This window comes from Rousettus aegyptiacus, unplaced genomic scaffold (genome assembly GCF_014176215.1).
Source record: "Rousettus aegyptiacus isolate mRouAeg1 unplaced genomic scaffold, mRouAeg1.p scaffold_m13_p_13, whole genome shotgun sequence".
In the NCBI taxonomy this organism is placed as follows: domain Eukaryota; kingdom Metazoa; phylum Chordata; class Mammalia; order Chiroptera; family Pteropodidae; genus Rousettus; species Rousettus aegyptiacus.
The window spans coordinates 52,866,842-52,879,766 of record NW_023416288.1 but is presented as its reverse complement, the minus strand read 5'-3'; the positions used below and the strand labels follow the sequence as shown (position 1 = coordinate 52,879,766).

The window sequence follows — 12,925 nt, the reverse complement described above, 5'->3', positions numbered from 1 at the left end:
AAATTGCTGCTGAGGATCCATGTGATAAACTGCAAAATGCACTGGGCACAGCAAATGTGCACCTAGCACTTGAGAAGAATTCTAGAAACATCTGACGCCTCAGTCAGACCACCTCGCACCAAAGCTTGCTAGAGTAAGCAAAATATTAATATTCTCCAGAGAACTTTGTGTGGATGCTTATAAAACTATTTTGAATTGGCTGACAACTAAAAGGAATTACTGCAAAGCAATGAGTGTCAATAGTCAAACTAATTTCAAAAGACCAATGCGAACACCATTAGATTGTCATTCTCGATCACTTAATTTACTGCTTGCCAATAATTTTACTAATACAGGTTAATGAGCTTTTACATTTAACATGCATAAAACCTATCAGGTTATACTATGCTGTCTCTTCTGATAGTCTTTAATGGGAAAGAAAACAGATTCTTTGAAAAAAGTTGTAATAACACATTAATTATTATTTCATACACTACATTCAGAGAGAGACTTGGCCTCATTAAAACAAGAGGCAAAAAGTTAAGGCTGGTGAAAGCATCTCCAAATTTGCAATTAGCTTATTCGTTTTAGGTTAAGTCATTTAGTGCCCATCTATCTACCCCGGGCAAGAAAGGACTTGTGCAAATTATCCTGCAGAGACTTTTACGGGGCTCTGAGACTTTACTGTAATTTTGCAGACAGAATTTATAAGGTTAAGGATTCAGAAGTGTTATTTCCTCCTAGGTACCTTGTACACTAATTTAAAAAATTTATTTGAAGTGACTTACATATAGCCTCTCACCTAGCTTATATACCATGTGTATATAAATTATAAAATATCAGATGTTTTTCAATAAACTAAGATTTTTTTCCCCAATATAATTCTCTGAAAAATCAGGTAATAGTAAAAGTATCTAATCTTAAGATGAGAATCTTAAAATTATGATTTATTGACAATTAACTACCTTCCTCACTAAATTAATAGCATCAATAAGAACATTTGAGTATCCTTATATATTAGTCGCTTTATGTGAATTATGTTATTAAATGCTAAAATAACTATAATATGGTAAATATAATCATCACATTTTTACATATGCAGAATGAAGTTTAGAAGACGCTGTGTGTAATCTGAAGCCCACACTCGTAACCTAATATGCTTTGTACTCAACCCTATTTAAACTCTTAGTATTTGGGAAGGTTAAGGCAGAAAAACGCCTTTATAATTTACACTCAGCTTTTATTTGGTTTGTTTTCTAGCATTTTAAATACCAGAAAATCCTTTACCTCTTAAGCGGACATGACCCCTGCCTGACTCCATGCTGCTTGCTTGGGAGCTGAAAGCTGAGTTATCGATAAGCCTCAGGGCAGTCTGAGAATGGTCAGTGGGTGTTTAGCTCTCCCTCCCTCCCTCCCTTTTTTCTGCTTTCCCAACTCATTATAGTGATCACTATATTTATCAAATTTATAACATACTTTACTTTTTCTTTGGCTATTAATCATACTGTCATGATTGATATCTCTGTGTATAAGTGTTTATTTCCAGTTATTTTTTTTTAGAATTGAATTCTAGCAATAAAATTGCTGGGGAAATTATAAAAGCTTTTTTTTTTATTTTTTAAATCATTGATAGATGGTGTCAGAATGCTTTCTAGGAAGGCTGCGAAAATGACTGACTACTCCTACTGGTAGTACACGAAGATGAGGAGTTTCTTCTTTTAAAATATAACTAACAGTAGAAAAGATAATTCAGCATGAATTTCTACTGTGATTTATTTAATTACGTACTTGCTTTTAACAGCAAACAGAGCTCAGTTTCATTAAGGTAAAGATGACGTCTGTTGAAGAGGAAGGGAAGAGAAAGTTAAGATAATCATGGACTGCGATGGGACTGGAAGTGGTTCATCCAATTGGAGACTTAGAAGCTAAAGGACAATACGAAAGAAATGGATACTTCTGGGAGGAGAAATACGTGTCAATCAATAGGTTAAAGAGAGGAGACATGAAGCTTTTAAAGATCATCTCTCAAGCTGGCTCTGAAAACATGAAATATAATTTACTATCCCATCGCATTAGAATATTTACATAGGTCTTTTGTAAATAAATAATGCTAAGCTTTACCGGGTCTTAAAATTCTAGCTCTCACACTTTATTTTTCCCTCTTCATTGCTGAAATTGCCTTTCTTTTTCTATATAAGTGTACACTTAAAAGGTATTTTGGGGAGCTATATTCAAGAGTCCCCAAAAAACTGAATATACTGTTTTTAATAATGAGATTCATAATTATTCATTAAACTGAATTGACTGGAACTCCGTATTAAGAAACTGCCTGCTAAGAGCGAAGCAGGCATAAAGCAAAATGACATACACTCTGGATAATCAACAGATTGAAAATTAGCCCACATTTGTTTTTAAATTTGCTATAAAGGGGGAATAGTTAGATAAAACCAACTGGAATCTAAACGACCTGTGTTCCTGATCCTGGAATGAAAATCATCCTTTTTCACTGCAGAGATGTAATCTTAAGTTACCACTTTCCACTTTCCTCTTTATTGTATAAAACATGGTTTGGTAGATTGCTTTTTCAGTTTTATTTATCAGCCTTCTAAAAACATTTCTACTTTTCAAACTAAAAAGAGTTTTTTAAATCATCGAATGACAGCTTACAAATAACAATTTCTCCAGCAAGAATGTCACATGCTTAAACTCTAAGTAACAGGTTGTCTCTTTCTGGTTTTCTAGATGGTGTATAAAAGAAAAGAGTAAACACAATCTAACCTTGAAGCGGTTCTCCATTCAATCCCAAACATAAAGAGAGGTTCTAATCTAGTGTAATCTTCGCTGCCCTGGGTGTTACAAGATAACCTTTCCTTTCGACATGGCCCTGAATGAAAACTATAGCATTTCAAACAAGAAAGGCACCACTTCTATTAACAGAAGTCAAAAGTCTTTTTAGAATAGCATAGGGTATTACATGATGGCTTCCTTCCTAAAAGCAGAGCCAGAGTTCTGGAAGGAAGAAGGTGCCCAGCAGAGTTAACACAGCTGGCCTGAGACCGCCATCCTTAAGAAGGCCTGCTTGCGGGGCTGGCCCTTGGCTGACATCTGAGAACTTGAATGGTAAACAGTTCCCTACCTTGATTAACGACAACAACAAAAACACTTTCCCTAATGCTAGGAGTGGCTCGCTGTGCCCAAATTATTTGTACAAACAGCAAACCCTGTGCTAAGCACCTCCTTGTTTTCCTCCGGGAGTCTGGAATTTCGGAACACGCTACACAGAGGGTGTGGGTGCCTACGTGTGGGAGCCACTAGTCAAGCTTTGGGCACTGAGTCTCCAACGAGCTTCCCGGGTGACAACACCTCACCCTGTTGTCATAATCTGATTCATCCCAACCCGTCTGACTCCACTAGGAAAGGACCCTTGGGATGGGTGACTTTTCCCCATGTGGCTTTTCCCCTTTGTGACTCGGCTTTGAATCCTTTTGCTGCAATAATCAGAGCCATGAGTACGACTCTCGGCCGAGTCCTGCAAGGCCTGGTGCCTCGCCGAGCCTGGGGACCGTGCGGAACGAAGAGCTAGCGGGATTCTTCCTCAGTTAAGACGCTTGAATAAGCTTCTGTTCTGTAACATTCCCGCGAGCATCTAGACCCAGAGATCCGCTCTTCATCTGGGTGCCGTTCCTTCACGACCACGCTGAATATGCAGAAGAAAGGACCGGCCTGCACCCGAGTCCTGTGCCAAGTGTCCCCAGCAGGGCCAGGGCGTGGTGCGGCAGGAGCACCGACGTGGCCTGGGTGGGTGCTGCTGCTCGGTTACTGCGAACTACGCAGAAACGGAGAAGGGAAGTTAAATACTCTCACAGAGCGCGGGGGGCCCCGGAGCTTCCTCAGCACGGGAGCCTGGTCCTCACTTTGCTTTGCGAAACTCGCACCTTACACCAGAAGTGCGCGGCACAGCGGTTAGACAATCGCAGGGGTTCTGGGGCCAGGAGTCTGTTCGGCTCCCACTTCGGCCACCTCTAGCTGTGCAAGTTTGGGCACGACTCAAACTCTTTACACTTCCATCCGTCTGTAAAACGTAGATATGGTTCCAACCTAATAGAGTTTGTTGCAGGGATTAAATTAATTTATAAATAAAAGTATGTATAAAAGTGTCTGGCGTATTGTAAGCACTTTCGAAAAATGGTGGGCTATTATTATTTTCGAAGTTGTATTATTTTCTCTTATCGGTTTGTAAGAGAAAACCTATATGGCTTTTTGAGAATTTTTTGAAAAAATAAAACAAGCTTCTAAGCATCTAAATACATCTGAGCCTAGTTGGAACCAACATACTGCATTCGGTACTGGTGGGTAAGAGGAGTATTGTGTGGTCAAATTCACTTGAGAAATAAATACTAAGGTAAATTTAAGCTTTTGGGGAACATACTTGAAATGATAGTGTACACAGTGACTTTCCAAAAGGGCCATACGGAAGACCAAATTTCACAAACTCACTTGACCACAGAAATCTCTTTTACACCAAGTCCCGTGCGGCACCAGTACCTGGCCGACCACAGACGTTAGGTGGTAGAAGGTCATGTAGCAACAGGGACATGGACGGGCATGATGATGAAATTGTTTTTATCGAGCTCTGCAAGAGAAGTGCAAAGGAAGGACGACAATCAACGGTTATGAGAGGAGGGAAGATCAGTAAGTGGGGGTCTCATGAGCCAGCGGAACGAGGGGAGAGAGACGGTAACAGGGCCCCTGGGGGACAGAGTGAAGGGACTGAGGAGAGGCAGGCAGGCGCCAAAGAGGCCATATGTGAGGCACAGGCTTGTCCTTCAATGCCTTAAGTAAGTTAAACAAATTCGAACACAACAGGCTTTGGAAATTACAGGTAATATGAACTAAAGTCGACTGGAAAGGACTGTGATTGAGGCGAGCATAAGGACTGACGTATATTCGAGACAGAGTCCTGCACGACGTCCCCCGCCTGTCCCATCACTCCCTTGGCGAGGTGCTAATGAGTCAATCAGCTTTAGGAATACAACGTGAAGAACCTGTCACTCGGTTGTCAGCGCGAACTGCCTGTCTGCAAGTTACTCAGCAAAGCCTTCCAGCTCAGTATGTTAGCGTGTCTTAATGCTCAAGCCCAAGAATTTACTGTACTTCAGTTTTTGTTTTTTTTTGTTTTGTTCTTTCTTTTTTTAAGAAATATACCCATAAATGGAGCTGAGCTGTATTTATTTTGTACAGCTTCCTCTGTCTGGCCTAACAGTTGAACTTGCTAACACTTTACTATTTCTAACAATCCAGTTTTCCATTTTCTCTAAATTAATTAATTTTACCATACATAAAAGTTGTTGGCATGTGGTTGGGCAGAATGGGGAAAAGAGACACGGCTACAAGTAGAAAATAATCAGATTCATGAGATTAGGTTGATCAATGCAGATGTTTCAAACCGGAGATTTAAAACATCTGTGGATATTCCGTGACATTGAAATAGAACTGAACGCGAGGCATTATCAAACCCAAAAGGATGTTTTAAGTTAGCTTGATTATGAATTAAATCTAGGTTCCTAAATTGCACACTTATGGATATGAACGGCTTAGAAATCTTTTTTTTTTAAGTGTTACTGAGAACAGTTATAAAAAGCTCTTCATAATTTTAGAAAGTCAAACAAAATGTTCCCACCTTATATTGAAACAGGTCTTCAGCACAGGCTTCTGCACGTCTAACATTATTCGATCATTATTACACGTGTTTGAGAAAGCCAGAGCTATGTAACATTAGATGGCACATGCCTTGGTAAGACTCCCACGTACGTAAACTAACAATTCAAAAATAATTTACACAGTTAAAGAAAATAGAACGCCTTTTTTAAAAAATAAACACCTAAGAACTAAAATGCACACTAGAATAGCCAAGGTAAGTATTATCTCACACCTCTGCTTGAGTAGTCTACTCACCTATATCCCTTTCATCCTTACTACTTGAGAATCAGCAACTTTAAATTGGAATTAAATAAAAGCGTTTCCTTTTTAAGACAAGTAGTCCATTTGAAAAATCTGAATTCCATTCAAATGTCAACCAGAAGACAATTTCCCTATCTTGACAGAAAAGTTATATTTAAACTCAAATCCTCAGTCTCCTAAAATGTAAATGGAACACCTTTATAGGAGTGACATTATGATGAGATGTAAAATGATGAGCAATTTTCTGCTATTGTATGTAACATTTATAGCAACTTACACTTATCAAAAAGAGCACAAGTTAGAGAAGTCAGACACACTACCCTGACCTATCAAGAGCAGTCTGGAAAAACCTGAATATGGCCACGCCAGCGTTAGATGAAAATATCAAGAAATACTGATTCAGTAACAGATATTCTTTGATAATTCACGTATTTGCCTTAAAAACAAACAAACAAAACAAACAAACAAAAAATCCTTATCTTTCCCAATTCTGAGAAACATAAAATGAGAGACGAGGAGACAAAATCTGCCCGGATCTCTTTCTCTACTCCCACAGTTTACCCTGCCAGAACTGCCCGGTTATCTAAAATAATCTTGTTATGTCTGTAATGAAAATTGGTGGCTTAACATCAACTTGACCTTTCTGCTAGTGTCATTCATCGTTTATACTGGGCTCCTCTCTTCGGTCAAGTCTCGCCTTTCAACTGCAATTCTTTCAGGCCTTTGGCCCACACCACGTCCCAGTGTTCTTGACCACTGTTACGATATCATACTGTGTTCTTCCAGGACTTGACAGGGTACAGAGAAGATAAAATCAGAGCTTAGATCTAGAGTCTTAGTCTGACTTATGACTAAAGTCATTTGTCACCACACTGTCTAGAGCACGGCCTTGTGTGGCTGGCAACACTTTCTGGAATGCCAGAATACTCACTTGTAGCACAGAGGAAGATGTACTTACAGGCTACCTGTGCCCCGGCTAATTTTCCATTACCAAATCACCTTGGTTCTTCAATGTTCTACCTTGGCTCAATCCTCTGTCCTATAAATAGCGTTTATAAATTGAACAATTCATAGTTTAGTCACTCTTGGTCTGGCCCAACTATTGAGTCCCAGGACTGGGGAGGAAGGGAGCGACATGATGGGAACGTGAAGGTAGAGAGTTCGGTTGTTACGCTATTAACACATCGACGTGACACGGACATGCATTCCCGGAAGTGCGAAACGCCTTGTGCAGGGAACCGCCAACCGTCTCGCCCAACAGGCCAAAGTTTAAGCTGCTGACAAGCAGCAGTAGTAACAGCCCCAGTTAAAAAAAAAAAAAAAAGTACAGAAGGCATGGAGATTGCTCCAAGAGCTACCTCTGACTAGCTCTTTCATTTTCGTCAAGTCATTAAGATGTATGAGCCTCAGTTTCCTCATCAGGAAATTGGGCTGAAGACATTGTTTAATTTGTTGTTACAGTTTAAATTAGTTTACATTTTATCATTACATTTACATTTTTATCTTCTGTCCTACATGCCTACATTTATGGAAGAAAACTTGTTATTCTGTGACTTTTTTAAGACATGAGTTAAATACTGCAGCTAGTTCTTTAACCTCCTAAATGTTAAGGAAGCATGCTTCAAACTGCCTTCGCTATATCCGGTGAAGACCCCACAGACTATCTAACAAGAACATCAGGAGTTACATGAGATATTACAGTTTCTTCAAAAGCTCTCCGGAAACTGAACCACATGTGAGCAGGCTGATGGAATAATTAAGAAGACTCAAAGATGATTTTAGCCTTGAATCAAAGAAGCACTAACTCAGAAAGTGAAAAAAAAACATGTATCAAGGGGAAAACATAAGAAACATTCCTCATTCTGACTTAATATTAGTGAACCGGGCAGGGAGGAACTAAGACAAATGGGCAAAGGAGAAGGACAAAGGTTTTCAGCTATCTGAAAAAGAAAGCTTTCGTATAAGTGGATTACGAAGGGCATACCATATGCATTAGGGAAATGAATTACGAGTCGTTAAAACTATGAGCATGTAGAATCAATGTTTATTATATCTATATGTTTAATAATGAAATAGGTTAAATGCAGCTACTGGCAGGGAAAAATCCATTGATAGTTACAAATCATGGTAAACTTCACTTGAGATTTCACATTACGACTTTGGTATTGATTCAGCGGCAGACCAGGGCATCCCTAAATATGCAGTCTTCAAACTGCGCATGTTAATTAACACAAGGTGTAAATTGTATGTCTTGCCTCTTACCCTATGAACCATATGGAAATAAGTGGTAGCTCAAAGCTTGCCCCTACGTGTTCAGACCCTGAAGGAAAACACGATTAAGGGCCGTGGACATAAAGACTAGCAATCGGGTAGTTGGTATGTAACTAACCCTGAAGCAGGTTTTATTAGATCAAGATCTAGTCAAAGGGGACTTGCCGATGACTGTGTTTTCTTCTTTCTCCTTACACATTACTAATCGAAGACCAAGAGAGCATCACGATACCATTGAGACACCTTTCTCGCTGCCTAGCACTCAGGCTCTATCAGTACGAAGTCAGTCACATGGTGTGGCAGCCAGTCTCCGCGGTGGCTGCCAGTGACTCCTGCCTCCAGTTACTAACACCTCTGTGTGGCTGAGCCCACCTTGCGGCAAGGCTGGTCTCTGTGAAAAACAGCATCTGGCAGAAGAGACAGCAAGATGGTCTATTACTACTGAAACTAGGTCATAAAAAAGACAGCTCCTTCGGGGGGCTAGCTCTCCGCACGCACGCCCTCTCCTCCCTGTGTAGGCAGCCGAATGACAAGGAACTGACGTCTCTGGCCAGCGGCCGGTGATACCAACCAACAGCCACATGAAAAGTCCTGTCAGACAATTCGGCGGGGCCTCGACTGAAAAATTGGCTGTATCATAATCTCAGGAGAGACCCCGAGCCAGATCGTCTAGTTAACTGACCCCCATATCCTTACCCAGAGAAAACGTGGGAGATGAAAACTGAAATCTTTTGGGTAATTTGTTACACGACAAAAGCTGAACCTTGAACAACATAGATTTGAAATGCGTGGGTCCACTTATGTATGGATTTTCAATAAATATATTGAAAAATTTTTGGAAATTTGCAACAATTTGAAAAAATTCAACTTTCATAGCCATGAAATATGTAAAAAAATCAGAAAAAGTAAGGTATGTAATGAATGCATGAGGTATACACACAAACTAGCCTATTTTATCATTTACTCTCATAAGATATACACAAATTATAAAGTTAAAATTTATCAAAACTTATACAAACACAGACTGTACATGGCCCCATGAAAATGTAAACAAGCATAAAGATGCAGTATCAACTCGTAAATGCATAACATTAACTACGTATAGTATATGCTGTAGTACTATAATAATTTCCAAGCTATCTCTTGTTATATCAACTAGGTGACCATAAAGCAATTATATTGTTGTTTCTTTGTTATCAGTGAGTGAATTGTTACACCTGTCAATAAATATGAATTTCTTTTTCACATTATCTTTTCATCTTTGATGTCTAGCATTAATGATACATATAACATAAACAGTGATTTGTATCATATAAGACAATATTGATGTAGGGTACTGACAGATGATTCATTTTGTAAACAGAAGACATAAATTTATGGTATCAATAAACACAGTATAGAACTGTAAATATAGTTTCCTTATGATTTTAATAATATTTTCTTTTCTCTAGCTTACTTTATTGCAAGAACACAGTCTATAATACATATAACATGCACAATGTGTGTTAGTCCACTGAGTTATCAGTAAGGCTTCCAGTCAAGAGTAGGGTATCAGTAGTTAGGTTTCAGGGGAGTCAAATGTTATGACTGCATGAGAGTTTGGTGTCCCTAACCCGCTTGTTCAAGGGTCAGCAGTAACACAGATGGCAATACCTGGGGTATAAAAATTCTGTCGCAAGAAAAGCAATTTAAAATTTTGTATAGTCATATAAACCTGGATTTTTTTTCTGTAAGGCAAAGATGTATCTAGCGGGGAAAAAAGCTTTATGAATAAATAATAGCAACAAAATTCATGTTATGATTTTTAACAAACCTTTAGCATTTTAAATTTATTCTACTTTCTTTACCCTAGTCATAGTTTCAGCTTCACTGAAACCCAGACCAGATGGGAGGAAAAAAGTATATCTGAAAGAGGAGATAACCTCTTTTCATTTATAATGGAGCAGCTTCAAGTCTGCTGAAATGGAAGATAATGGCCTATATGAATTGTGCGTAATGCTGCATTAACTTGTTGTCATTATCATCACTATTAAAACTGTAGCTGAACATTCACCACGACCTATACAGGGCACATTAGCTTTATCAAAGACATCATCAATGCCACCAGGAACAGATCTAAAAAGTTCAAAAGCAGTTAGTTCTCACAGATATGTGAAAACACTGGATTGTACTATATTGACTTACGACTACGCAATGTAGGAATTAGAAGATGCAGCTAATCTTCCCTTAAAAACTAAACCTTAACATGTATAAATTAGGTTTTGAGGTTAAAAAAATTTAAGCAAAAAATTTAAGAGAAGTTCATCAAAAAGTATTAACCCCAAATTTTCCTTTATCCCTGACCCCATTTTACCGCACTCAGAAATTAAAAAGCTTCGTCCCCTTATTTTCTGACATTTCCTCAACTAAAACAGGAATGGTCAGACCGACGATCCCCAGCTTTGCCAAGCTAGCAGCATTTCAGAGAAAAGAAAAGTCACATCTGACCAGATCTTCAACTTGAGTTTGAGTCTGTCTGTCCCTGCCTCTCCCACTATTTCCATGCTCCAGAAAACATGGTTACTGTCTGTGCATTTGTAAAGCTCTGCGCTGTGAGCAAGGCCGAGGGATTTCCATCCCAGTACGGCCGAGGCACACAGCTCATGAGAAGTGAGACCGTGGGGAAGGAACAGGAACATGCCAACGTTCGAGTAAGTGAGCGTGAATATCAAACGCTGGCTTGGGAGCAGTCTTCACTTGCTGACGGAAGCCTGATCAAGCTGGTGGGCAGACGGAATACGCAGAGACCTGCGTTCACCGCTGACCCCGGAATTTCCGTATCGTAACAGCCTCACTTTATAATCTTGCTATCTTTGTTTTCCCACCTAGAATCACATTTTTTTCCTTCTCTTCCTTCCTTTCCTTCTTTCACTTCTCCTCTCTCATCTTCTTTGCTTCATTCCTATAAGTTTTCCTCTTTCTGCTTTTTGAATTTATCTTGTCCATCCCCAAGCCTTATAAAGAACTTAAAGTTTTATTATTTCAATCACTGCAGTTTTAAAAACGTGTGTGATCTGTGAATACCAGTGCAGAGTAACACGGATGGTGGTGTTGTGGCTACCAGAACTGCTGAGCCTGTAGTTTTATTTTTAAAACTATTCATTGTTCTCTAAAGCCAATGAAATCTTGAATTATTAATCACTAAAACACTCCTATGTGTCTTTCATCATTCTCAATTAGCTCCTCTGTACGCCCTTTTTAACAGGCAAGGACTCTGGAAGATCTTCACAACAACAGTGACGAAATTACAGCTCAATAAGTTGTACGTTACTGTTAATTTCAAATTGTATTCGGAACAGGTAAAGTTTCTGGAAAACTAAATTATTTTTTAACAATCTGGTTCTACAACTGTGCATTTCTATAAAAATTCATTTACAAAGATGTTTTTATTCATTTACAAAGCAAAATAATGAACATAACTTAAAACGTAAATTAATTGAGAATTGGTTAAGTAAAATAAAGTACATTTATTAAAGTATATATCTAATGAGGATGTAGGCAATAAAAGTATATTATTAAATTACCCTATATAAACTATAAGCTCATTTAAAATACATGTGCTTAAAGGACTAAGCATTAATGCTTATCTGATAGAATTTCTAAGATTGTTTCCACTTGTCATTTTCTAAATTCTATTTGAATCTTTTTAAAAGTAACCAATGAGTTTCTGAATCCCTATATATATATACCAAGTAAATCAAAAAGAACATAGGAAGAGCAATCAGACGAGAAAAGTCTTAAGTATAAAAGTGTTTTTGGTTTACCTTAATAGCGTAGTATTCTCTAACTTCAGGCCTAATTGAATCAAAGTCTCCATTGATGAATTCAGGCAAAAAGCTGAAAGAGTCCCAAGTAAGTCAATTAGTAAGACTACTTACTTGTTAACCTTTAAAACTGTGATTATAAAGACCAGAGGGAGGACTAAAATACTTAGAAGGAAAAAAGAAACAGAATCTCTTAAAATGAATAGGATGTCATATCTTACACTCATGGTTTCCACATAGCATGACTTATGGTTTCCACATACCCAATTAACTCATCAACTTAGTCACACTATCAGTCAATATTTATACTCCTTTAAAAAATTTATACTCCTTAAAAAAAAATTAAGACTGTTGGTTTAAAAAACTCCCCTTTCAAAAACCCTAACACAGAGACTCAATATTTACATATTACCTTCCACATCTAAAACACACCTTTATATCACTGGACCCTCACTGAAGTTCAGAACTTTCAACAGATTCGAACAGAACAAATGGAGACAGTTATGCATTCTGCAAAGAGCAGGAGTAGGTTCAAATTCATTTTCCAAATATCCTATTGACTATCCAAATATTTCTAGAAACAGGAATCTTCTAGATAGGTCTGAAATACTACAAAAGTCGTGGTTACTACATAGATGGAGAGAACTCTCCAAAGTGGATGTTTCTATCACGATTATATCATTTATCATCCTACCATTTATATTTTTTAAGAACTCATTTCTGAAAGCTTACTGTACCTACATAAGCCATCTTTCAATATCTTTACATATAACCTCTACATGATCTGGTAGAATTTCTTCCCAGTTAAAACACCTAACTGTGGAGAAATAAAACTTCCCTGGATTTCTCAGTGTGCCTACAAAAAGCCCTAGCCTCCCGAGGCTCTAAAATGTATCTATATAAAGAAGGAA

General features: G+C 38.3%; 1 protein-coding gene across 5 annotated transcripts in view; it reads right to left on the bottom strand.

The window, feature by feature from the left end:
• TPK1 (thiamin pyrophosphokinase 1) overlaps positions 1–12,925 on the bottom strand; it is a 234,657-nt gene that overhangs the window by 110,933 nt on the left and 110,799 nt on the right. For all 5 annotated transcript variants that reach the window (XM_016157158.2, XM_016157159.2, XM_036230749.1 and 2 more), the window contains one exon: positions 12,015–12,087. In XM_016157158.2, the coding sequence (XP_016012644.2) occupies positions 12,015–12,087 (73 nt within the window). The remainder of the gene's footprint in view (positions 1–12,014; positions 12,088–12,925) is intronic.